This window comes from Aotus nancymaae, unplaced genomic scaffold (assembly GCF_030222135.1).
Source record: "Aotus nancymaae isolate 86718 unplaced genomic scaffold, 86718_ANA_hifiasm-v0.15.2.pri h1tg000020l, whole genome shotgun sequence".
NCBI lineage: Eukaryota > Metazoa > Chordata > Mammalia > Primates > Aotidae > Aotus > Aotus nancymaae.
Window position 1 is genome coordinate 19,220,924 of NW_026988432.1, and position 26,568 is coordinate 19,247,491.

Genomic DNA, 26,568 nt, shown 5'->3' on the forward strand with positions numbered 1-26,568 from the left:
AGGATGGGGAGGCTGATTCATTAGCTGCATTAGCATCACAGTAAATAGGCCACTGCCTTAAAGGTAGGTTAGGACATTTTTCTATCTAGACCACTTTTCCATTCCTTACAAGTGGGCAGTTTGTGACCACGTGAATGCTGACGGTATATGGGAGGAGTAAGTGCCCTTAGAAGGGTCTCTGAGCCAGACTCCATGTTCATGGAACCTAAACCAGAGGGCTCTACAGCCAGAAAACACACACACACACACCACATACAAACAGCACTCACCATACACACACATCCCCACACACCCCCACAGCACACACACACACCACACAGCACACACACACCACACGCACTCACAAACACCACACACAACACACACACACAATACCTGCACACATAGCTGACCCCGTATATTCCCAGCCTTCCCTGAAAGCCTGCATGTCTAGAGAGAGGACCCAGGAGTCCCGTCCGCTTTCCCCATTGCCACAGCCCCCTAGACCATCCCCTGGGACCACCCTCTGTGTATTTCCAAGCCATGAAGCAGGCCTGGAGAAGCCTTTTTAGTGGAGCCTGTGAGGTCTTGGAGAGAAAATGCTCCTCATTTGGGCAGCTTCTGTTTTTGAATTCATGAATATCAATGAGTCACATTGTCTATGCAAATGAGTCCTGCTGGGCAGAGACTAGGCCTAATTAAGACCCTGAATAATGCCCAGCTCTGGTTTCTGTTTTTTTCCCCCACCAGGGATGCAGAATTAATAAAAGCCCAAGCAAACCGTGAACCCTTTTGTTGGCAGAGGGGTCAGGGGCCACAGGGGGTTCTCAGGAGGGAACCAGGGTACCCTGGATCCTGCAGAAGTGACAAAGCATGACAGAGGGTGGCTTGGTGGCTGCACCGATTTCAGGTGCAAGGAAAGGTCCACCACCCTAATGTGCCCACTCCTGTCTGGCTGATATCTGAAATTTCTTTAACAAGACACAAAGAGCTTCTGTCTTAAAATTAGAAAGAATGGCTCAAATGACTCTGGCATGACTAGTAATCAGGGTTCGCTGGTATGAGAGGGGCTCACTGCCTTGTGTCCAGGGGTGGGGTTCTAAAAGAACACTGTTCTGGCTTAGATTCTGCTCGTGAGCAAGCCTCTGTGTACTCATTGTGAAGTGAGGGGGATTCTCACAGTTTCCGGGAAATGCCTCTAAATGGCAGAGGAGGATACATGTGTGCCCTTCAAAGGGTCTGGGGGCTTCAGCCAAAGTAGCTGGCCTGCAGATGTAATTTCTTTGAAGTATTATATTTTATAGCTTTCAAATTCTATTGAATTTTGTATCCTCCTTCCCTCTACGACTGTAATTGTTTTAATACAAAATAATGTTTTTCCAACCAGCTTTGGCTCAAGTTAACAACCACGTGGAGCCTTCAGTTTACTCCCCGGGAGCAGGCACAGCCTGGGTGGAGAAACACAGGGCATTGTTCTGGGAGGACACTCCCAGCTCTCGCGGAGGCAAGAGCAGGTGAGCAGGGCAGGACCCGTGCCCCAGCTGGTGTGTGCGTGTAACCGCTACATGGGTTCGCCTGCCCGCTACCCAGACAGAGCTGATTTATCAAGACAGGGAAATTGCAATAAAGAGTTTATTATACATAGAGCTTTTTTTGTTTTGTTTTGTTTTTTTGAGATGGAGTTTTGCTCTGTCGCCCAGGCTGGAGTGCAGTGGCATGATCTTGGCTCACTGCAACCTCGGCTCACAGGTTCAAGTGATTCTCCTGCCTCAGCCTCCCGAGTAGCTGGGACTACAGGCATGCGCCAACACACCCAGCTAATTTTTGTATTTTTAGTAGAGACGGCGGTTTCACCATGTTGGCCAGGATGGTCTTGATCTCTTTGACCTCGTGATCCACCTGCCTCCCAAAGTCCTGGGATTATAGGCGTGAGCTGTTTCCAGAAAGGGGTCCCAATCCAGACCCCAAGAGAGGGTTCTTGGATCTCACGCAAGAAATAATACAGGGCAAGTCCAGAGATTAAAGTGAAAGCCTGTTTTTTAAGAAAGTAGAATAACAGAACGGCTACTCCACAGGCAGAGCAGCTCCGAGGGCTACTGGTTGGCCATTTTTATGTTATTTCCTGATGATATGCTAAACAAGGGGTGGATTATTCATGCCTCCCCTTTTTAGACCACATAGGGTAACTTCCTGACATTGCCATGGCATTTTTAAACTGTCATGGAGCTGGGGGGAGTGTGGCAGTGAGGAAGGCCAGAGGTCACTCTCGACGCCATCTTGGTATTGGTGGATTTTTAGCCAACTTCTTTACTGCAGCCTATTTTATCAGCAAGGTCTTTATGACCTGTGTCCCGTGCCAACCACCTATGTCATCCTGCAACTTGGAATGCCTTAATCATCTGGGAATGCAGCCCAGTAGGTTTCAGCCTTATTTTACCCAGCTCCTATTCAAGATGGAGTTGCTCTGGTTCACACACCTCTGACAGAACTGGCTAAATGGGAGACTGGAGTTTCATTATTACTCAAATCAGCCTCCCTGAAAATTTGGAGGCTAGTTTTTTTTTGTTGTTTTGTTTTTTGTTTTTTTTTGGATAAAGTGGAGTGCAGAGGGCTAGGAAATAGGGAATGTTTATTAGTTGGGTCAGGGATGGAATCAGGGAGACGAAGTTGTCCTCTTGCACTGAGCCAGTTCCTGGGTGAAGGCCACAAGACCACATGAGCCAGTTTTACCAGTCTGGGTGGGGCCACCTGATCCATCAGAATACAGGGTCTGAAAAATGCCTCAAACACAACTCTGAGGATTTACACTAGTAGTGTTATCTATGGGAGCAACTGGGGAGGTTAGAAATATTGTGGCCTCTGGTTGCATGACACCTGAGCCATCACTTCTAATCTTGTGGTTAAGCTCTTGGTTTTACAAAGGTGATCTGGTCTCCAAGCAAGGAGGCAGTTTGTTTTGGAGAGGGGCTTTTCCCATCAGCATCTCAATGGAATTTAAAGCAAGGAGGTTGCCAGGGAGTGTGGGCAGAGAAAGAAGCGCTGTTCCAGGGCACTCCAGAGTCTAAAGGTTGGGGAGAGGATGAGAAACTCGTAAAGGAGACACAGAAGAGGTAGCCAGGGAAGCAGAGAAAAGCCATGAGGGCATGGGCTTCTGGAAGGCAGGGGAAGGTGTTTTAGAAAGAAGTGAGAAATCCACTGTGCCCAGAGCTGCTGAGAGCAAATGGGGTGGGGGCAGAGGAATTAAATTCCTCCCAAAGTTACTTTGGCCTCTGCCCAGGAATGAACAAGGACAGTGACAGTTAAAGGCAAAATGGAGTCAGTTCAGATCACTTTCACTGTCATAATTTTCTCACTGTTACAGTCTTTGCAAAGGTGGTTTCCTGAGTGGCAATCAGGACATGAGGTCCCAGCTCGAGTTTTCCTTCCTACTGTGAAAGACAAGCCTTACGAGTCCATTCCACTGGAGAGGGAGTCTGGTGGCCCACATTCCCTCTGAGAGGGAAGTGACCAGGTCTTCACTGGTGTTATTCAAGGGAGGAAGGGACCACGTGGGCAGCAGGGAAGCTCACCCATCTCTGCTACCCCCACAACTTTTCCTGACTTTGTGTCTGGCTGCTGTGTTATATGGGATTATTCTACACAATTACCTTTAAAGATCCTGATTCAAAACCCATGCCATTTTTGAGGCATTTTCATTTAAGGGCTCTTTGTGGGGTTTTACCCCATCCCCACCAGGGCAGCTGCTCACATCTTTGCATTCATATGTCTCTGTTATAGCTGCCTCGTCGCCATTTCTCTCTGGTCACTCCGTCCCTCCCAGAAGTCAATTTTCTGATCCATTAAACATATGGTCAGAGGCCTACATAAGACACTTCTGGCCTATTTGTCCATTTACTCATTTGACAAGCATTTTGTACTAAAAAAAAAAATTAATGAACATCAAAAGTCAGCATCTCCCGTTTTCCTCTTGCCTCTATAGCCTGCCATCAGTGTTTCTATTTTAGGCCCTTGAAAGTGATATCTACGTTATCAACATTAAACTAGGTGATCTCTTCTTTGGCTTACAAATCTGTAAGATCAGATTCTCTATCAGTGATTCACAACCCCCAGGGGACAGTGCTGATTGTGGAGACACTTGATTATCAGGATCCAGGAAGGACTACTGGCATCTAGCAGGTAGAAGCTAGGGAGGCTGCTAAACACGCCAGCTGCACAGAACAGCCCTGCCACCCCCACAGAGAACCATCTGCCTGGATGTCAATAGTGCTGAAATTAAGAAACATATAAATATTATACATACATATATTATTTAAATATTCGTTCATTCATTCATATTTTGCCAAACTCTTATTTTGAGCCAGGAGCATTTACTGTGTGCTGGGCTGTGCTTCTCCGTGCGCCTTCCCACATGGCTGCCCCTGGAAGGTGGGGACTGTGGCTTAGTCACTCACCTCTGCCCTCCCAGTGAGTCTTTGGGATTCTGACACAGCTAATCGGTGGATGTTTATTGAATGCACTGATTGTTTCCGTTTTCACAAGCTGCCAGTCACTGAGAGGAGGCAGATGTCGGGGGTGGGGCAAATGAGCTCTTCAGTTTCTGCCTTGGTAAATTTTTAAACATCATTAAAATTTTTGTATAGTGGGTGCTTTTTATTTTTCTTTATTTTTCCCTTTTTTTTTTTTGGATTCATGGGGTCCATGTGCAGGTATGTTACCTGGCTATATTGTGTGATGCTGAGGTTTGGACTTTAAACTCATCACCCAAATAGCGAACATGGCACCCAACAGGTAGTTTCTCAACCTTGCCTTCCTCCTTCCCTCCCCTCTTTTGGAATCCCCAGTGTCTATTATTGCCATCTTTATGACCATGAGTACCCAATGCCGTGTTAAATTTGAAATGCCCATGAGACATCACGTAGAGGTGGTGAGCAGGGAGTTCAGGGACAGGGCTGGACTGGGGACATAAGTGTGGGAGTCATCAGCATATGAATGGAATTTAAAACAAGAAGGTTGCTAGGGAGTGCGGGCAGAGAGAGAAGAGCTCTTCCAGGGCACTCCAGAGTCTAAAGGTTGCGAGAGGATGAGGATCTCGCAAAAGAGACAGAGAAGAGGTAGCCAGGGAAGCAGAGAAAAGCCACGAGGGCGTGAGCTTCTGGAAGCCAGGGGAAGGTGTTTCAGAAAGAAGTGAGAGATCCACTGTGCCCAGAGCTGCTGAGAGCAAATGGGGTGGGGGCCGAGAAGAGAACATTGGACTTAGCAGCATGATGGTTGTGCTGCCCTTGACAGAGGCGTCTTTAGAGGGAAAGCCTCTTCCAGATGCTCAAGAGAGAATAGGAGGGAGGGACTGGAGACAGTCTACAACGGGTTTGAGTTTTGATGTGAAATGTGGGTGAGTCAGTAGTGGGGGTGGGCTGTGGGGTTGCCATGCTGTGTAATTATCACAGCATGTTGCTAGGCTCTTGGGAATGATTCTGTAGAGGGGAATATTGATGGAGGAGAGAGAGGAAAAACTGCTGGAGCAATACCTGGAGGATTTGAGAAGGGCGGGGACCAGGGCACCTGTAGCGGAGATGGTTCGGGTAGGAGCAGGGATGGCTTGTCGTTGTAAGAAGAGGGTGTAGTGTGTGGGCACAGACCGGGGGGTGAGAATATGGATGTGTTCATGGCAGCGTTTAGAGATTCTCCTAAACCTTCAGTTTTCACACTGAAACTGGAAGCTGAGAGTACGGTAGGGGAGGAGGGGTAGGGGCTTTGAAGAGAGAGGGACAGGTAGGAAGTCATCGTGTAGGATGATGTGACAGCGGATGGATAATGCTGGAAACTCCATCCCATATCTGATCACATCTCTAGCCCCCTGGATGTCACCACCTGGCCCTGGTCTCCCTGTACCACCCCTGGCCTATTCTTCACAGAGAGGCAGTGATCTTTGTCATGCAGAAATCTCCTCGTGTCCCTCACTTGCCCCAGATCCTCCAATGGCTTCTCCTCGAACTCAGTACAAGGGGGAAAGTTTTCTAAATGGCCTCCCAGGTCCCCCAAGGCCTGGCTTCCTGTCCCCTCTGCCTCCCCCAAGCCCCGCCAATCTCACTGGCTCCCTGCACACCCGCTGCACATCAGGAGTGTTCCTGCCCCAAGCATTTCCCCTTGGGGTGCCTTCAACCTGGAATGCTCTATCATCAATGACCTGATGGCTCCCCCACTTCCTGTAGGCCTCTGCTCAAATGTTCTTCAGCTACGAACAAGGGCTGCTCTGCCCTCCCTACATAAGAGAGCTGCCCCCGCTCCACTGCATGCTCCCTGTCTCTTCTTCACTTCAGATGGAGGGAGGGAGGAAAGAGGGTGGGTAGAAGAAAGGCTGAATGGACAAATGGATGGATGGGTGAGTAGATAAATGGATGAGTGGATAGATTATACTCATCAATTGATGGGTCACTAAGATATGACGACAATAAAGACATTCATTTCTACATGAGCAATTAAACTCCATCCCAAGGAGGAATTTATAAGAACAAATAAAACATGGAAACATGCCTTACCCATTAAAAAGTCATTGAATGGATTTGTAGTCTGAACCTAGCAGAGCTGGGGACAAATTCTACACTTGCTGCTGCTCCAGGTGAGGGTAGAATGCTGCAGGAGCCTCTCTTCCCAGTGGAGACCTCCACGTGTGCCTGTGTTCTCTTCCCTCCCAGGATCATTCCTATTTTTCTTATCCATCGGCCTGAGAACAATATCCCATATGCCACAGTGGAGGAGGAGCTGATTGGAGAATTTGTGAAGTATTCCATCAGGGATGGGAAAGAAATAAACTTCTTGAGAAGAGAATCAGAAGCTGGTCAGAAGTGTTGCACCTTCCAGCACTGGGTGTACCAGAAGACAAGTGGCTGCCTCCTGGTGACGGACATGCAGGGTGAGGAGCGCAGCTTAGCCCGGGCTCCAGGGATACTGTGGGCCAGAGATTTCCTGCGGGTGGAGAGGGAGGGGACGGAGAGGAAGGATAGGCCTGCTGGGTACCTTTAAGCACCTTTACCTGCAGAAGGTGTTACTGATGCCTCATCAGAAACAAGATTTGATAAATGAACCTGAAATGACCAGCCAGATGGCCATTTCTACTGAGAATCAGCTTGGCCATAGAGACCCCCACCCAGGCAGCACTGAAGGCATTGAGAAGAAGATACCCAGATAAACAGCAGAGTGGCTATCGGGGGGGGGCCAACAGCCTTCCGGGCTGAGAGCCTCGAGCAGACACAGACCCATGCATTTATTCTCTCTGATCAGGTGATTCTTATTAACAAACAGGTGTCCTGTATTTTCTCATAACACAAAATATGCCAAGTAGGCAGCTAGTGCCTTCTTACCACTGATCACAGACAAAAAGTATTCTCCACAAGGGAGACATGGGGGCAGGGTCAGATGTCCCCCACTTAAAGAATTGTTTTAACTGGTGCATGATATTTATATATTGTCCTGCAACTTTAGAATGCCCCAAGTAGTTTTCTACTTGGGAGGCAGCGGGGCAGTGGCTAGGTTTTCCTTGTCATTGTTCTTCCTAGCAAACAATAAAGTCATTCTATCATACACTCAGCATTTCTCAGCAATTATACACTTAGCATTTCTCAACACATTTTATTTTTATTAAAAAAAATTTTGGGGGGGATAGGGTCTCACTCTGTTACCCAGGCTGGAGTACAGTGGCATGATCATACCTTACTGCAGCCTTGAATTCCTGCACTCAAGTATTCCTCCCACCTCAGCCTCCAGAGTAGCTGAGACTGCCGATGCATTCCACCACACCTGGCTAATTTTCAAAACATTTTTTTTGTAGAGACAGAGTCCTGGAGAATTTCCCAGGCTGGTCTCGAACTACTGGGCTCTAACGATCCTCTCATGCTGGCCTCCAAAAGTGCTGGGATTACAGGCATGAGCCACTGTGCCTGGAGGTCATTTCATTTTAATAATTCATACCAATAAAGCCTTCCTATTACAACAGGTAACCAGACAGTAGCTTTACTGTTATCTCCTCAGTAGGCCTAAACTCAGCAATATATACCAAATCCAGATCTACCATAAGACAAATTAAGATGTAGTATTTCATTCTCAATATACGAAAGAGTCTCTAGAATGCTCATGTTTTCAATGTAAACACAATTGTTTAGGAATACCATTTCTTATATGGAATGGAGATGTCATAATTAGGGTTCCCCTAGGACAGAACTGAGACAAGTACTCATGTACAAATGGCTTATCTGGGAGTGGATCCCAGGAAACGCCAACAGAGGAGTAGGGATGTGCAACTGGGGAAGGAAAGGCAGCTGGTAGAGTATGTTATTATTAGCCAGTGACTGCCATGGGCACGGGAGCTGACGTCTGCCGGGAGCCCTGCAGAGCACACTTCTCAGTGAGGAAGCCGGGGTATGTATACACCAACTACCAGGGTCACCAGCTGGCGGCAGCTCTGAGTGGGGGCATTACCTCCCCTGCACTTGTCACCTGCCCACATGGGCAAGTTAAGCTGGATGAAAAACATGATCAGAGAAAGTTATTAGGCAGAGAATTGCTGGTGGTGGCACTGAGAGGTGGAGCCAGGTGCACAGAAGTGGTTAGGGCGCGGGCAATAGGTAAGGCACCAGCAGCTTCTGCTGCGAGGGGTTCCCTCTTTTCATTTGCTGTTAAGAAAATCTGAACTATATTATTGTATGCCTACCACATGTCAGACATTGTCCCAGATGAGGATCTCAAGCTCTAGCTATTACATGGTGTTGAAGAGCAAGACCACCTTGGGGTTCTGTTCCCTGCACTGCCACTTCCAACCTGGTAGCCTGTGGGCAAATTACCTTCCTCTCTGCTTTAGTGACTTCCACACAGGGTTGTTTTGAGAATTAAATTAGATAGGAAAGCACTTATTGCAGCGTTGCCACTAATAAATGGTTCCTATTTTTTTTTAACTCATTTTTAAAATTTGTTTGAGACAGGGTGTCACTCTGTCACCCAGGCTGGAATGCAGTGGTGCAAACACAGCTCACTGCAGCCTCAACCTCCTGGACTCAAGTGATCCTCCTGCCTCATCCTGTCATGTAGCTGGGAACACAGAAGTATGCCGTCATACCTGGCTTGATCTTTCTTTCTTTTCTTTTCTTTTTGGAGATGGGGTTTCACTTTGTTGCTCAGGCTGGTCTTGAACTCCTGGGCTCAGGTGATCCTCCTGCCTCTGCCTCCCAAAGTGCTGGGATTCCCAAAGTGCTGGGATTCCCAAAGTGCTGGGATTACAGGTATGAGCCATTGTGCCCAGCCCTTATTTTGAAATAATTATCGACTCACAAGCATTTGCAAAAATAAATGGAGTGGTTCCTGTGTACACTTCACCCAGCTTCACCTCATGGCGACATCTCACATAACTAGAGTACGTTATCGAAACCAAGAGACTGACATTGGCAGCATATAATCAACTACATGAGAAACTTTACTTGGATTTCATCAGTTTTTGTATGCATTCATTTTGTTCCCATTATTTTTACTTAATCTTCATAACAACCCTGCAGAGACGATATTATGATCCCCATTTTACAGATGGGAAAACTGAGGCCTGGGGACCATAATTTAATTGTCTGCTGTCACTCAGCTAGTAAGTAGAGGGATCCAAGACTCCAACCCGCATTTTCTGACCCTGAATTCCAAGTTCTTTCCACTAAATAACAATTTAGCAAATTTGCAAGATATTTACTTCCAGACCTTTCCAAGTCTCTCCTGATGTTAGAAGACTCTGGTATGTGTCCCATTCTTCTTCCTCCTAAGCCCTCAGAAGGACTCCTTGCAGGCCAGCTGGGAAATGTAACATTACCTTCTTGTAGATGAAGGCAATCTGCAAATTTAAGTCAGACTTCACTCTTTGAAGAGACTTTGCTGCCACAAACATGCACAATATGGTCTTAACAAACAGCTGTTTGTTCTATTTAAACTCTGGCTGTGCAATTGCTGCTATCCCCCCATCTTTTGTCCTTGGGAATTAATTTTGTATTAAATATAGCTCTTCTGCTGGAAAGCAGCACCCCAGGGCTTCATGCAGTTAGTTTCACTTCCAGGTACTAGTAAACAGCAGTAATGGAATATCAGTCTCTCTGTAAATGATGTGTGTGGTTTAACGTGGTGGTGCAGTGTTAAGGAATGGTGTTTATTTACTCTCTGCTGATGGACAAAAAGTATTTTTACTGTCATTGTCATTGTGGCATGAGATAGCACATCTATTTTTTAAGCAAATTCCACCTTTTTTTTTTTCTTTTTCCTTTTGAGACAGAGTTTTGCTCTTGTTGCCCAGGCTGGAACAACCTCTGCCTCCCAGGTTCAAGCGATTCTCCTGCCTCAGCCTCTCGAGTAGCTGGGATTACAGGCATGTGCCACCATGCCCAGCTATTTTTGTATTTTGAGTAGAGATGGGGTTTCTCCATGTTGGTCAGGCTGGTCTTGAACTCCCAACTTCAAGTGATCCGCCCACCTAGACCTCCTAAAGTGCTGTGATTACAGGTGTGAGCCACCATGCCCGGCCTCAAACTCCACTTTTTATAATTTTACAGAGACACTAGAATTAGAATTAGAATTAAACTCAAATTCTACCACCACCTTTTTGGACTTTTAAAAGTTAACTCTCCCTGGCTGCATTTGCTTGTTTAGAAGATTGCACCAGGTCCTGCAGGGCTGTGAGGTAAAAGATGAGCCTGTGATTTGGACCTGAGAGCTGCACACTGCAGAGACTACCAGGATTTCTAGCAAGCTGTCACCCCAAAAACCCAAGACCTCTAATTCTGGAGATTGCATTTCTAATGCTGTTAATTTCCTTCTGTTCATTAGAAACAACCTGTATGTAGGGAGGCCGAGGCGGGTGGATCACGAGGTCGAGAGATCGAGACCATCCTGGTCAACATTGTGAAACCCCGTCTCTATTAATACAAAAAAATTAGCTGGGCACGGTGGCGCGTGCCTGTAATCCCAGCTACTCAGGAGGCTGAGGCAGGAGAATTGCCTGAACCCAGGAGGCGGAGGTTGCGGTGAGCCGAGATCGCGCCATTGCACTCCAGCCTGGGTAACAAGAGCGAGACTCCGTCTCAAAAAAAAAAAAAAAAGAAACAACCTGTATGTAGATGACTATTATCCCCAACTCAGTTCAATAGCTGCACACTAGGATTTAACTTTAGACTCTAGAGATTCTTAATAATCTTGGCAGAATTGCTGGCAAATTATTAAACTGAGAGAGGGAAGTTTTCTTTTAAAAATTATGTCCTGTCTTTCTAAACTGTAAGTGACAGCTGGTAATTGTGGGAAACAAGGGAAAGCAATTCTCCAAGTTCAAGGACCTTTTGCCAAATGGCTTTTTCAAATTGGACTTCCATGCAGCTTAGAGCTGTAATTTTAAAATACAATTTTCCATGAAACAAGATGTCCAGAGAGAGCTTTTGCAATTTGGTGGATTTTTTTTTTTTTTCAAAGCATAGTCCCTGCAATAAAAGCTACATGAAGCATTCCTACATATGTTTGAGTTATTAGCAGCTTTGAAAGAATGAGATGAATTAGTTACCAACTATGAAGGAGACTTTTAAAATGCTCACTGGTTCTCCCAGAGTGCTGTGTCTGATTTAGCTCACAAGTGCACTGCAGAAAAGCAGGCTCACGGCCTCTGTTGGAACAACCAGCCTGAATCCCAGCATCTCCTGTGTGTTTGCCATGCTCCCAGAGATAACTCTGAATCAGAACATTAACCCTTCAGCTATCTTTTCCTGGGCCTCAGAATCAGCACTCCACACGGGTGGAGAGCCGTGGAACCAGGTGGCCAGCAGATCTGATCCTCGTGGTTGGCTTTAGGGGGATACTGAGTTTTTTTCTTTCCACAGCCCAAAATGGTTTTTAGGCTGCCAGGGCCCTCTGTGGGAAGGTCACTTGCTGGAGGTGGGGAATGCCAGTGCCCACAGCCAACAGGCAGGGGCAAGCACACAGGAGGCAGGACCCCGGTCTGGCATCTACAGCTGCAGACGCATGGGTGGGGTGGCACTGTGGGCCCTGGAATAAAGTGCTATCACGCGATTGCATGGATGAGGACCCAGCGGAGGTCCACTGCACTGGAGCAAGTGCCCATAGCCCTCACCCTAGGGAGACAGGAGTGGAATTGGTATGTGATCAGGTCATGGAGATTCTGGAAAGACCAAGAGGGAATCCGCACTCTGGGCATCAGGGAAGTGCTTTACTTTCTGCTAGACCCAGGAGAGGTTCAGGATGTGGGCTGAGACCAGGGTAGAGTGAGAGAGCATGGCTCTTTTCTACTGCAGAAGGGGATGGCAGCTCTTGTCCTCCCTCATGGTGGAAAACTATGGGGAAGGCAGCAGTTAGAGGGAATCAAGTCTCATGTGAGCAGACAACCCAGACCTCCTGGCTCCGGAGGAGTAGTCTATTCCCTTTGCCTCCCTGGCTCCCTAGCTCCCTTCCCTACCCCTCCTGCTGGAAAGGCAGATGCAAAAAGGCTTCCATGTGCTTGGGATGGGTGCCTGTTGCTCTTTGCTGAACCAGAGTGGGAAGCTCAGTAGCTGTTTTATCGTTTTGGTTTTGGTATCCCCCCCTCCCCTCACCATGGTTTAACAGGTAGTGGTTAGGACAAGAGTCCAAAGGTCAGACCACGTGTTCCAAATGTCTGCTTCTCCAGGCCATTGGTTTAGAGTCTATATAGAGCTCAATATGTTTCCCAGGGTCTAACGCTGACCACCCAGAAAGCCTTCAGTCCTGGATTAAAAAACTGTCTTTATGGAAATGAGAAATCACACATCTGAAGTTTGACTTTGAAATAAACAAATGTCACTTGCACTCTGTATTAGTCCGTTTTCACGCTGCTGATAAAGACATACCCAAGACTGGGTAATTTATAAAGAAAAAGAGGTTAATGGACTCACAGTTCCACATGACTGGAGAGGCCTCACAATCATGGCGGAAGGCAGAAGGCATGTCTTACATGGTGGCAAGCAAGAGACAGAATGAGAGCCAAGCAAAAGGGGAAGCCCCTTATGAAATCATCAGATCTCCTGAGAGTTGTTTACTACCATGACAACAGTATGGAAGAAACTACCCCATGATTCAGTTATCTTCCACCAGGTCCTTCTCACCACACGTGGGCATTATGGGAGCTACCGTTCAAGATGAGATTTGGATAGGGACACAGCCAAACCATAGCAAACCCTGTTGCTTATTGGCATTGATAATCCCAGGCCATGCCTACGCCTGCCTCTTCCCAACATGTAAGGGTTTCCACTTTCACTGAAGAATGGGGAGCCAGACCTAAGCCGAAGTCAGAGTATTTCTGAGGAGAGAGCTTGGGACAAGCACCAGGCCTTAGATATTTTCATGGAGTGGCCAGCTCCCTCCTTGTCATGGAGTGGGTGGGCGGGGCAGGCAGAGGACTTCATTTTAAGAGGAATGAAGGGAGCCGAGAGGGCTGGGTTGTCTGCTCACATCACATGAGACTTGACTCCCCCTGACTGCTGCCTTCCCCATGGTCTCTGCCTAAAGCTAGATGGTATTTGAAAGAGGCCTCAGGTGTATGCGCAGGAAGGGGAAGGAGGATGAACTGTCATTATCCCTTCCCTGGGGCTAAAAGGCCCAGCTTTCTGAGGAGCCCTAGTAACACAAACTCCCATCTTTGCTTTCTCTTTCTGTAGGTGTAGGAATGAAGCTGACTGACGTTGGCATAGCAACGCTGGCTAAAGGGTGAGTAGGGAAAAATGGAGTGTGCATCATTTAACACTGGGCTTGCAGACACCTTCCAGGCAGACACTGTCAGGCTGAGGTGGGCAAAACGAATTGCTTGTCCTAACCACAGATGACAAATGTTCTTGGGATGAATTCATTTCATTTCTCTCACTTACTTAAAATATTTACAGACTTTGTTCTCACAGGGAAGCATATTTGTTTCTTAACTTTGAAACAAACGAGAACTCTTGCAAACACATTTCAAGATTAATTACTAAAGAAGTACTGTGGGGAGAAGATGCTGGCATTATTTGGATGCCCTTTAACTGGGAATATTCCATTCTCCTACATTTAATATCTTCGCTATTAAAAGCTTCTTTGGAAATATATATATTTTTGTAATTGAACGCAGTGAATTCAATTTGTATATTTTAAATTAATTTTTCTCCAAAAAGTACTTTAGGCAGCTAGGAGGAAATGTCTCTGGCAGAGCTGTGATTAGTTACATGTTGTTGATGATGGTTTTATTTTTCTAATATAGAGTGGTGCTTTGCTTAGTGGGAGACACACACAGATGATGCTATGATAACATTTTACCAGGGTGTCTTTTTTTTTTTTTTCTTTGAGATAGAGTTTTGGTCTTGTTGCCCAAGCTGGAGTGCAATGGTGCGATCTCCACTCACTGTGACCTCCACCTCTCGGGTTCAAGTGATTCTCCCGCCTCAACCTCCTGAGTAGCTAGGATTACAGGTGCAAGCCACCATGCTCGGCTAATTTTTAAAAATATTTTTAGTAGAGACGGGGTTTTGCCATGTTGGCCAGGCTGGTCTCGAACTCCTGGCCTCAAGTGATCTACTTGCCTCAGCCTCCCAAAATGCTGGGATTACCAGCGTGAGCCACCGCACCTGGCCAGGGCATCTTTTTAACAAGCTACCCCTTCCTACTTCCCTACTTGACTGCCACTGAGGAGAAAGCCAGCCGTTTGTGGTTCTTGGTGAAGATGCAATTCCATGTTGGAACCACCATCGCCTTTGCCCGCTCCTGCTCTTCCTGCTTACTAAGACCGTTTGTGACGGGGAGGAAGAGCACTCATGACTTTTGGAATGGATGGCTTCTATTTTAAAATGTAGGTTTTATTAGCATGAGGTATCATAAAGCCACAGATGAGGAGACAGTTGCCACTGAAAAGTTAGTGTCTTACAGTTCCCAGGAGGGAGGCACCACGCCACCAGGGGCCATGCTGGGAAGCACCAGGGTTGGTTGGGAGGCAGAGGAAGTGAGGCGAAAACGCGGGCAAGAATATTATGGTTTATTCAGGAAGGAGCAGGTGAGGGAGGATAAACAGGCCTAGGATTGGCTAATTTGACATTTTTCAGCAGCCCCTGGGACATAGGGCTGCCCCTCGGTGTCTGGTACCTGCATTTGGGTGATGAGGGCAGGTGGGTAGTGGTCCCAGTGTGAGAGTCCATAGGGGAGGTATTGGTGTTGGGGGTGTGGGCTCCAGATTGGTTGGTTTGCATATCAAAGGCTCTCTGGAAGGTGATCATTTACTATCTTGAGGAATATGGTAGCCCCAAGATGTCAAAGCATCAGAAACACAGAAAATACAGTAGTGGGATGAATCCGGATTACTTTCCCAAGGCTGGGAACAATTTATCCATGCCAGCTTTCTGGTTACTTCAGACCATCAGTGCCAGCCACGATCCAACAAATATGCTAATTTTCAGCTTCAGTAAAGGACAGAGAGAAGTAGAGGGAGATGAAACAGTAGGAAAGGGATCACTCTTTCTTTTAACCTCCAGGTCGGTACATCTGATTCATGAAGTGCTCGCTGATTGCACAAAGCTTCCAGTTGGGTTTTAGAACCAGGATGAGGTTTGGACCTTTTCCCTGGGGTGGCTCAGTGATAATGAAGTTTTAGGTTGGGACTGTCTCCAAGCTTCTCCCCAGTGCTGGCCAGAGCCCTGGCTGGCATACACTTCAGGGAATTGGGAGTGTCCTTGGGGTTGTGAAGAAAGCATGTTAGGAGGGGTTATGATGTCATGGGGAGGAAGGAACAGGGGATTTAGAGCAAGACCCAGTTCAAATCCTGATGCTGCCACTTCCGTTTCCCCCGATGGTAGCTTTTCTTCTTGGCATCATAGGAATTTGCCTAGCCTACCTGATGAGGGGGATGAACGTCTATCCCAGTTTCTGTGACAGGATCATTTAATGCCTGATGTCCTCGCATCTCATACACTTTAGCATTTATCCTGAACAAGTGTCCCCATTTAGAAGAGAAATTATACGGTGCCCTATTTATGGAGGCTTCTGGACCCCAGAAGGATTTTCCAAATGGAGCCTTTCTTTCCTGCCTCCACGTGTGCTGCAGAACCCTGCAGATGCCACTATCAGCCAGCCTTAGCTTGAATCCTGGCTTCTCGTCATGCCAGTTGTGTGACTCTGGGCATGTGACTAAGTTCTTAAAGCCAGTGATGTACAGCGTGGGGACACTCCAGCTTGCCCTGAGTATTCCCCCAGTTAATCTACACCTAGCCCCTGAAACTGGAAGTAAGCTGGATAAATGTTAGCTTTCTTTCCCTCCCCATGTCTTAGCCTGACACCAGAGTAGGCAAATTTCATGCTGTTACTTAGAACAACTCTCTATCAAAACAAAGAAGAAAGCTCTCCAAGAAGTTTCAAAAATGAAGATAGTCGTGATTACTTAAGACATCTTTTAAAAGCAAGTCAACAGCTTTCAGGAACCCAGACCAACTGAGAGCTTCAAATGGCACATTTTTTTTTCCTCCTGATTTAAAGAGAAATCCGATCCTTTGGTTTTGTTCTCAGCTTTAATGTGACTTATCTGGCCTGGGACAGCTGCCCAGGACCCATTAGAAGTGCTGATGACTGGAGCCCAGTGCAAAATGCTGTCTATAAAGTATTACTTACTGCATTCCCACCCAAGGAGAGGTCAGGGAGCAGGAGCTGGGAGAGGAGGAAATTCTGAAGTGTCTGAGAGCTTTGGTAGATATATTAGATGTTCTTGTTCTTTTTTTTTTTTTTAACTTTTGTTTAAACTTTACCTTTTAAGCCACATTTTTTTTCCCAAAAGAAATATATCTTACAAACACAGTTTGAAAAACTGATGAAAAGGGAAAACATCTCCAAGCAGAGCATAAGGAGTAGTTGAGAGGCCTCTGTAGAGGCTCCTGGGAACCCCTCTGGAGTGAAAACCAGTGATCAAGTCCAACCTCCTCACTTCACAGGTGGGAAGGAGGCATGGAACATGGGGCAACCTGCTTGCAGGCAGGAGTCAAGATGTCTTTCCTGCTGGAAGTCAGCACCCAAAAGTGAAGGGCAGATCCTCAATGCTGGGAGGCGAGGCACAATTGAAAAAGATCTCCAGTGAATGTCAAAGCTGCAAAAGGGAGCTAAACCATGGGACCAGACTTGGAAAGGGCTCAAGCTCAAGGGCACTTTGCAGACAGGGAAGTCCAGGTGGGAGGCAAATGAGCAGGGGGAGGAAAGGGAGGTGAGCATTGCAGACTGCAGAGAGCAGGAGGGAGGAGGGAGGAATAAGGATAGATCGAGCAAGTTCTCTTGATTCTTAGCGAGCACCTGTGCATGAACTTAGTTCATTCGCAATGCAAAGGGAGAGTTGTGAGTTCTACGGGGGGCTGAAACCTGGCAGGGCTCGGCTGGGGAAATAGCACCATCATAAGAAGCAGTGCTACATGCATCATTGAAAGACAATATTCCCATATGTCTCAATCAGGACCATCGATTTGGCTGCTGACACCCCAGTCATGCAACCTGTTTTGCTCTCTTGTTTAATGAAGTCAAAGGTTATGAACCTATTTTGGAAATAGTTACTCTAATCTTATGAAATAAAATAGAGAATTGTCATGACTTACTTATTTTAATTCAACTTTACTTCATTGTGTGTGCCTTGCAACAGGAGTATGTCATATTTCTCTTGAGAGTCAGAGATATGACTATGTCTGGAAAGACATCCCCTGTACCTCAGCCCCCTCAATCTTTTGGAAAATGTTGAGTACAAAAATTTCAGGTTACAAAGTATGGCAGGTAAGATTGTTTTGACATCCAGCAATCCATCTTCTAGACAGACCAAGATACTAACTGGACCATTGAACAAATTTCTGATTGGAAATTACACAAGGAAAAAAATGCCTAATCTTATAACTGGAGGTTTGGAGACATAACCTAACCAACTCCAGACCGATCTGAAGCCACTCAGGCAGCGGAGCCAACCCACAAAGTCATGCTTCTCTCCAGCCAGTGGGGCAGTTCCTGGGGGAGGTGAGGAGATTGCAATTCAGCCACCAGAGGGCACCAGGACCAATACTTTGCCCTTTGTAGTCTCCCCCGAAAAGCCAATTTCCTGTTGCCAGATTGAAATAAAACAAAGAGAAGTACCATTAGCAGATGTCTTCCCTGGCAGTAAGCATTGGACCAAAATACGATTAATACAGACAGCCATAAAGGACACCCTCAGGGTGGCCGCCAGCCAGCCTTGCGTATTTCCACCCTCAGAAGAAGGAAAGAAGAGGCTTCAGGATGTGTGGCATGTGTCAAGCGTCCCTGCCGTGGACCCAGAGACCCTGGACAGAAGCCTGGATGATTTGTTCGTGTAGTAGGAGGATAGTTGCCTTGAGAAAGCAGGTTCCCCTGGTGTCTGTCTGCCTAGCTCTGGTCCTGGCTGTGAAAAGGAGAAAAGATCCAAATAGACTCCCATATTCGGCCAAGCTGAGTTCCAGAAGAAAGGCTCTGCCCTCAATGCCCACAAGCAGGCGGAGGAAACGGCAGCCACCTGGGATGCTCTGCCCAGTCACAAGGCTGTGACGCTGCCGTACCTGGAGAGGAAGGGCCAAAAGCAACTTGGAGGTGGGAAGGAATGATCTAACCCAAAGAAACACGCCCCGAGAATAGGCTTATGTGCGTGAGTGGTGACTCCAGGTAGACCATTTAAAGCAATGCGTGAGTCTACCAGGAGAGGAGACGAAGGGACGTTGGAACAGAATTCCTGACGCCTTTTACGTGTCTTGCATCAGGGCTGTGTCTCTGTAGAACACCAAACATTTCAGCTGAGTCCCCAATGCCAGGCGTCAGCAAATCAGTCTCACGGGCCTGCCGGCTGGAGAAAGGCAATTTTATGCCCCAGAGAGCCCCTGTCCCCGCCTGCCACATGGTCACCTGGAAGGTGCATCCTGCCTGCCTCAGGTCAGGCCATTCTGTAGCAGGGTTGGCTGGCTCGCTGGCTGATTTATTCGGCCAGTCTTTGCCATTAAGGAAGTCTGGAGGCTGAAGGGAAGTCTGAAGGCAACAGTGGTCATTTTCACAGTTTTTGGCAAGGCAGACACGACTATAGCAGTGCTGTCAGTGTGTGGGGGAGTCTCCCAGGCCCAACAGAGCCAGCCAGGACACGCCCCCTCCGTGGAGGGGCGGGCTAGCACAGCCATCTCCTGGCCTTTGCCCAGAAGTCTTACAAAGCACCGTTCTGTTGAAGTGTCTGGAATTGGAAGCCATGGGTTCCTCCCACTCCTGACCCTATTCCCTAGTTGTCCCCCTGCCCAGTCCATTTCCAGGACCTGAGGACTCAGGGACAGGCGTCACATTGCTTGTCAGTCAGCTTCAGAGTCTGAACAGAGGGAATGTCTAGAGAAGCCTGGTAGGTTGGAGATCGCCCCTGCAGAACAGGCTGGTGGCCGGTAGGAGGGAGGCAGAGGCATGAGGAAGGTACAGGGATGGCCCAGAGGGTCAGGAGTGACAGAGCCTGAGCGGACAGGACGGGGTGAAGACCAGAAAACAGTTATCAGTGCCTTCAGGAAGGTCTAAGCCAATGCAGTGTCACGACGTGGGAGCCTGGCGACAGATCAGAGAGGGAATGTGCTGCCAAGATGCTAGCAACTCAGCAAGTTTGTCAACAAAAGCAAGGAAAAGTCTAGAAGGTTGCTAGAAAAGGAGGTGTGGGGGACGTGTGTGTGTGTGTGTCTGTGCATGTCTTTGTACATATGTGTCTGCATTTTTCTGTGTCTGTGTCTCTGTCTTTGTGTGTCTGCCTGTGTCTGTCTGTGTCTGTGTGTATCTGTGTCTTGTGTCTTTGTGTGTCTGCCTGTGTGTGTCTGTGGGTGTCTGCCTCTGTGTGTGTGTGTGCACGTGTGTGTGCACATGTCTAAAGACACCCTGCCTGTTTGAAGGCAGAGGGGAAGGAGCCCGTGGGAAGAGTGCGGGACTAACTGTGGAGTGATGCTCCAGAGTGGTGAGCACCTCCGTGAGGATTCAGAGCTTGTCAATACGGAAGGCCCTGCGGCCCTCTGTGTGACTCGGAGCACACTGGAAATGTGGCTTTGCCTCCACCCACCCTCAGCTTCACCCGGGGCATCAGCCCGGCTGCTCTTCCGAATGGTGAATTCTCAAACAGCCTGTACCTAGTGGGAATGCTGACGCGCTTCTCCCTCGCCTCAACTGCCCGCCCTGTGGCCCTGCAGCAGCTCCTGTACCTGCCCCCGGGTTCTCCTTGCCCCTGTGCCTAGACAGGACATTGCCGATTTATCAAGATGGGAACTGCAACAGAGATAGTTTAATTCACATAGAGCTGGCTGTATGGGAGACTGGAGTTTTATTACTACTCAAATCAGTCTCCCTGGAAATTTGGGGATTGGGGTTGGGAAGTGGGGGTAGTGCTGACTGGTCAGGTTGGAGATGAAATCTGACTCCTGCGCTGAGTCAGATCCTGGGTGGGGGCCACAAGACGACATGTGCCAGTTTATTGATCTGGGTGGCACCAACTGAGCCATTGATGCAGGGTCTGAAAAACATCTCAAGCGCCAATCTTAGGTTTTACAATAGTGACGTCATCCCTAGGAGCAAGTGGGGAGGTTTAGAACCTTGTGGGCTCCAGCTGCATGACTCCTAAACCATAATTTCTTCTTCTCTCTCTTTTTTTTTGAGACCGTCTGTCTCTCTCTATTGCCCAGGCTGGTGCAGTGGTGCGATCTTGGCTCATTGCAACCTCCGCCTCCTGGGTTCAAGCAATTCTCCTGCCTCAGCCTCCCAAGTAGCTGGGACTACAGGCACACACCACCATGCCTGGGTAGTTTTTTTGTTTGTTTGTTTTAATTTTTAGTAGAGACAGGGTTTCAGATTCCTGAAAGAGGTCTACCCAGGGGCTGCCTAGAAGTCATGCTCTTTGGACCCTGCTCAGCTTTCTCTATCCCAGAGGTGGAGCCCATTAGACAGGGGCTCTCTTTTCACCTGGCATCAACACCTGCAGGCAAGGCAGAGCTTCAGGATGAAGTGGTGCCCTTTCTGGGAGGTCACGGTGTGAATTAGTTATTTTTCTCTGCAGAGACCAGATGTTGTCTGAATGTTAAAACGCCCTGACGCAGTCCTGATGCAAATGACCAGGACTTGTTTCCAACGTGCTCAGTCAGGGAAGCTGCCCCTGCCCACGCGTGACATTCCCAGTTTGAGGAGCTCAGGAGTTGGTGTGAGGTGACAGAACCCCATCCCCAGTGGCAGGTGGGATTAAGCCGCCCATCCTGTCTGACGGAGCAGGCCCAGCTGTCCCCGTGTTCCCACCAGGGAGTGAATGCTCAGGCATGGAGGAAACGCTGACAAGCTGACATTTCAGCCTTTTGGGGAGCTCCTGCAGAGGAAGATAGAGATATAAAGATGATACCATTCACAGTAGAACATTTCCCACTCTGCCAGATTCATCTCCTTGCTTTGGTTGACCTTTTCTTCAATGAGAAAGCCTGGCTTTTCGAAACCAAGTCATTTTTCACAAGGCTCCCAGGGCAGAGCAGTTCCCCTGACAGGAGGAGGAGGGGCAGCTGGATTTCTAACAATCATGGCAGGGTGGAGCCAGGCTGCCACTTTAGCTTCAGAGAGGAAGGAAACCTTTCACACCCTTAAGAGCTTAAACCCAGCTTGGATTGCATAGGGAAAAAACTCTCTCCATTCAGTCCAGGTGTGTTGACCTTTATAGTTTCTATCAGCCAATGAAGGAGGCCTGATTTCTCGAATCATATCAGCTTCAGAATCCGCATCATGCCAGCATTACAGACTTCTTTTTGCCCATCTGCCTTTGGCCCTATGAAGCACCGATGGCCAGCACTCTCTCACACCCAGCAGGGCGTGCGATCTGTGCACAGGGCCCCACACTCAGAAGGGCCCTGAGTTTGGTTTAATGCTCTGTGCTTGTTGTCTTGAAATTGTCAATACTTCTTGAATGAGGAGCCCCTGTTTTCATTTTGTACTGGGCCCTGCAAATTATGTCACTGGTCCTGAATGCCAGGTACCCTCTGCCCCTACCCTTTACCTGGAAAATCCCTCAGTTTTGACTCTCAGCTTCCAAATCCCTTCCACAGGAAGCTCCCATCAGTTGCACCAATTATCATGTTGCTAATTATAACAACAACATGATCAACCTCAGTTGAACCTTTACTGTGTTATGCTCTGAGCTAGGTGTTTCTGTGGATTTTCTCATTTCATCTTCTCAACAACCCTTTGGGCATTACTGTTATTAACACTTTGGAGATGAGGAAACTGACAGAAACAGCCCACCAGTTACTGTCCAGGCTCACCAGCCAGCAGCGCTTCCCCTGCATCGTATTCATCATATTTCATTGTAATGATTTGGTATCTGTTTCCTTTGCTGGACAACATGGGTCAAGGTCTTGCATGTTCTCTGTTGAATCTGTAGCCTCAAGCACAGTGCTTGGCTAGGTGTGCTCTAGAGAAGGGAGGGAGGAAAGTTGTTGTCCCTTCCTCCCATGTGACTATATTTTAAAGGACAACACTGATACAGATCAACACAAGAACAGACAAATGAAACCACATTCTGAACAACCACAAAAACAAAAGCATCTCACTCTTTTTTCAATCATTCTCTATTTGTTGAGTTTCTGCCATTTACTAAGCACTGGATTAGGTGTTGGGGTATGGTGGTGAGTGGAGTGTTGACCTCTGCCATCATGGAATTTACAGTGATTGAAGAGACAGAAATTAACCATCTCATCAACTCACAGATGTCAGACTGTGTGTGTGTGACCATGCCACAAAGAGAAGGTGCACAGTCCAGGAGAGGCTATGACAGGGGGATGTGACTTGGTAGAAAAGATCAAATGAGCTGAGAATTTAAAGTGAGCAGGGGCTGGTCATGGTGTCTCATGTTTGTAATCCCAGCACTTTGTAAGGCCGAGGCAGGCAGATCACCTAAGGTCAGGAGTTCGAGACCAGCCTGGCCAACATAGTGAAACCTCATTGCTACTGAAAAAACAAAAAAAAATTAGCTGGGCATGGTGGCAGGAGCCTGTAATCCCAGCTACTTGGAAGGCTGAGACAGGAGAATTGCTTGAACCTGGGAGGTGGAGGTTGCAATGAGCCAAGATTGCTTCATTTCACTCCAGCCTGGGAGACAAGAATGAGACTCTGTCTCAAGACAGACAGAAAGAAAAGACAAGACAAGACCTCTTCTAATAACTGAAGAGGTCTGTGGGTTGGGAGACACAGCCAGACAGTGCAGGATCACAGGCAGGTTCGGGAATTTTGTCTTTAATGGCAATGGGATTTTAAGCAGGAGATGACATGACTTATGTTTTTCAGAGGTTACTCTGGTGGCAGTGTGGAGAATGCATGGATGCGGAGGGGCCAAGTGGTTGCAATGTGGACCTCATAGGTTTATGTATGTACTGCTTCGAAGTGTTTATTTCCATGGGATTCACATTAAAAGCAAACTCCTTTGATAAAGGAGCTTATCTGCAGTGACAAGGAGGACCCTTGGGACATCTCAAGGAGATGCCACTTATTGGGGGGGTATGTGGCTGGCACTATGTTCACCTGGCTTCCTCCACACTCTGTGAGGAGCTCTGACTGGATTCAGTATGTGTACGGGATTTGGGGATTTTCCGGTGGCTAGCAGGAAGACCTGCAGGGTCACTTTTCCAGCTACTAAACAAGCTGCAATAGCCTACTACCCTTTGACATTCTGCCCAGAACCCAGGAAGCCTGCGCCTTCAACCAGGTTTTTTATTTTACTTTTTTATTTATTATTATTTTATTTTGAGATGGAGCTTCACTCTTGTTGCCCAGGCTAGAGTGCAATGGTGTGATCTCGGCTCACTGCAACCTCTGCCTTCCAGGTTCAAGCGATTCTCCTGCCTCAGCCTCCCAAGTAGCTAGGATTACAGGCATGTGCCACCATGCCAAGCTAATTTTGTATTTTTCGTAGAGATGGGGTTTCACTATGTTAGTCAGGCTTGTCTCAAGCTCCTGACCTTGTGCTCTGCCCGCCTTGGCCTCCCAAAATGTTGGGATTACAGGCATGAGCCACCGTGCCTGGCAGCAGAGGGCTTCATTCTAATCTTGTCTCTTGCATCAACTTGCTTTGTTTTCTTGGGGTAGTCTCATGACCTCTTAGCCTGAATTTCTTCAACTGTAAATTGAAGGGTCTAAGCAAAATAATTTCCTTCAGTTCCAAAGTTCTGCAATTCTTTATTTAGAACCTCGGGGTGGGGTGGGGTGGCTTTCAGATCACTAAGAGATCTATTTTTTATAAAAATGGCCTAGCACTGGTCATTGTGGCTATGAGGAACAGGGTAACAAAATGCTGGTACATTCCAACCGAGAGCACCTGGGACCCTTGGATACTCCAAGGCCTCTGATCTTCACTGTACATGCCAATGGATCTTTGCCTTTACTTAATTCCACGGTCTTTGTTTTTTTCCCTCACTAATAGTTGTGTCTACCCTGCAGCCATCCTAACCTAAAACAGAAATTCATATATGTGCCATACATTAGTTTTCCCTTTCAAGTATTTCTTTTTAAACTGATGAAAGTATCCTGTTTTTAAAAGTTATGTTTCCTTCCACCCAAACTCACAGGTACAAAGGATTTAAAGGCAACTGTTCCATGACCTTCATCGATCAGTTTAAAGCACTACATCAGTGTAACAAGTATTGCAAAATGCTGGGGCTGAAATCCCTTCAAAACAACCAGAAACAGAAGAAGCCGAGCATTGGGAAAAGCAAAGTCCAGGCAAACTCCATAACAGGGAAGAAGACAGGGCCTGAGACCCCAGGTGAAAAGAAAACCTAACATCCCCAGTAAGCTAATGGCCACTGGCTAGCAGCACACAGTTCTGCCAGTGCAAGTGTGAGGACACACAGGAGAGAACACACAGCCTGCAGAGTGTGTGTGGCCATCCTTATTCCCAGCCCACTGTGCACCAAGATGCTTCTACACCCATCACCTGCTGTCTCCACTCAAATGATTTCAGAACCGGATTTGTGACCAGGTTTACGGGGAGACTGAATCAACAATCAGTCTCAAAAACAGTCCATTCTTTGTGTACACATTTAGCATTTTTATCCACCTCACGTCATGTGTCTGTCTGTGTATTTGCACATGGTTGTGTTGTCAAAGACTTGGTGCTGAGAAGAGTCTGTTCACGGCCGAAACTCTTTCCACCCCCATTCCCAACCTGGGATTTCTAGACACATCCTGCTGTGATGTAAACAGAAATCACAAATTCCCTTATTGGGTCAAGTTGTTGCACTGGTGTCCGATACACTATTGTTGCTGGAGGTGGGTTCTGTAACGTGAAGCCATTTCCCATCATTCACACAGCCAGTTACAATTTCCTGTTTAATTAAATTCATATTTAAACTAAAAGTGTAAGATGTATATATCATGATAGACACTTGCTCTTTAGAATGTGTGCCATATTTTACATCGTTCCAGGATTTAGTAATTTCCTAGTAGGTTTCCTAGAGCACAAAATATTTGCATCTGCCTTTTCCCCTCATTCTTACAACGTAGGTTCCATTGTTTTCTACTTTGTTCCTTAAACCCGAGCTGCCTAAACCCATGACCCATGGTGGATCGCGCCAGAAGATGCACAATAATCCTGGCTGGGTGCACCAGTTCACAGGGATCCTGGCATCTCTAACCATTCCCACCCCTCATTCCACTTGAGTCTTCTGAAGCTGGGAGCCTCCTTCCCTACCAGTTTGGGTCACGCCCAGCCGTAAAGCAGGATGGCTGCATCAGTAAAATGTGAAATTGGGCAAGAGAAAATAATACAAAATAGCAACTCAGGGACTGCTCTATGTACTCAAAAGCGCGTGCGTATCCACTACCCCAACCATTTGTTGTTATTGTTGTTTCATTAATAGACTATTTTTCAGAGTGATTTGAAGTTTACAAAAAATGCGCACAAAGTGTGGAGATTTCCCACGTGTCTCCTGACCCCACCCCATGATTTTCCCCTACTGTGAACATCTTGCATTAACGTAGTATGTTTGTTACAATTGATGAGACAATACGGATACACTGTTATTAATTAAAGTCCACAGTTTACATTAGGGCTCACTCCTAGTGTTTATACATGCTGTATATTTGGGCAAATGTATCATGACAGGTATCTACCATTTATAGTAACATACAGAATAACTTCACTGCTCTAAAAATCCCCAGGGCTTCACCTATTCAACCCTCCTTTCCCCAACCCACAACCCCTGGCAATCACTGATCTTTTCATTATCTTCATAGTTTTGCTTTTTCCAGAATGTCATATAGCTGGAATCATACAGTATGTGGCCTTTTCGATAGTTTGCTGTTTCTTAAGACATTCACTTGTTGGCGAACACCTGGGAGGATTGTAGGGCCACCTCTGAGCAGGAGGATGGATGCTTCGCAAACTTGAAAGTGCACAGGAATCCCTGGATCTTGGGAAAATGCAGGTTCTGACTGGATAGGTGTGTGGTGGGGCCTGAGTTCTGCATTTCTATCACACTGTCTGGGCTGCCAGGGACCACACTCAAAGAGGCAGTCTAGACCATGGGCAGGAGGGCCCCGAAATGC

General features: G+C 47.2%; 1 protein-coding gene across 7 annotated transcripts in view; it reads left to right on the forward strand.

Moving 5' to 3' along the window:
- Positions 1–25,377, forward strand: part of ALPK2 (alpha kinase 2) — a 141,173-nt gene extending 115,796 nt beyond the window's left edge. For 5 of the 7 annotated variants that reach the window (XM_064379083.1, XM_064379086.1, XM_064379087.1 and 2 more), the window contains 3 exons: positions 6,672–6,889; positions 13,668–13,716; positions 24,588–25,377. In XM_064379083.1, the coding sequence (XP_064235153.1) occupies positions 6,672–6,889; positions 13,668–13,716; positions 24,588–24,801 (481 nt within the window). In that variant the 3' untranslated portion in view covers positions 24,802–25,377. Of the gene's footprint in view, positions 1–6,671; positions 6,890–13,667; positions 13,717–16,946; positions 18,911–23,310; positions 23,390–24,587 lie in introns of those variants that run through there. The other 2 variants (XM_064379089.1, XM_064379088.1) reach the window with 2 other exon arrangements.
- Positions 25,378–26,568: the final 1,191 nt, after the last annotated feature.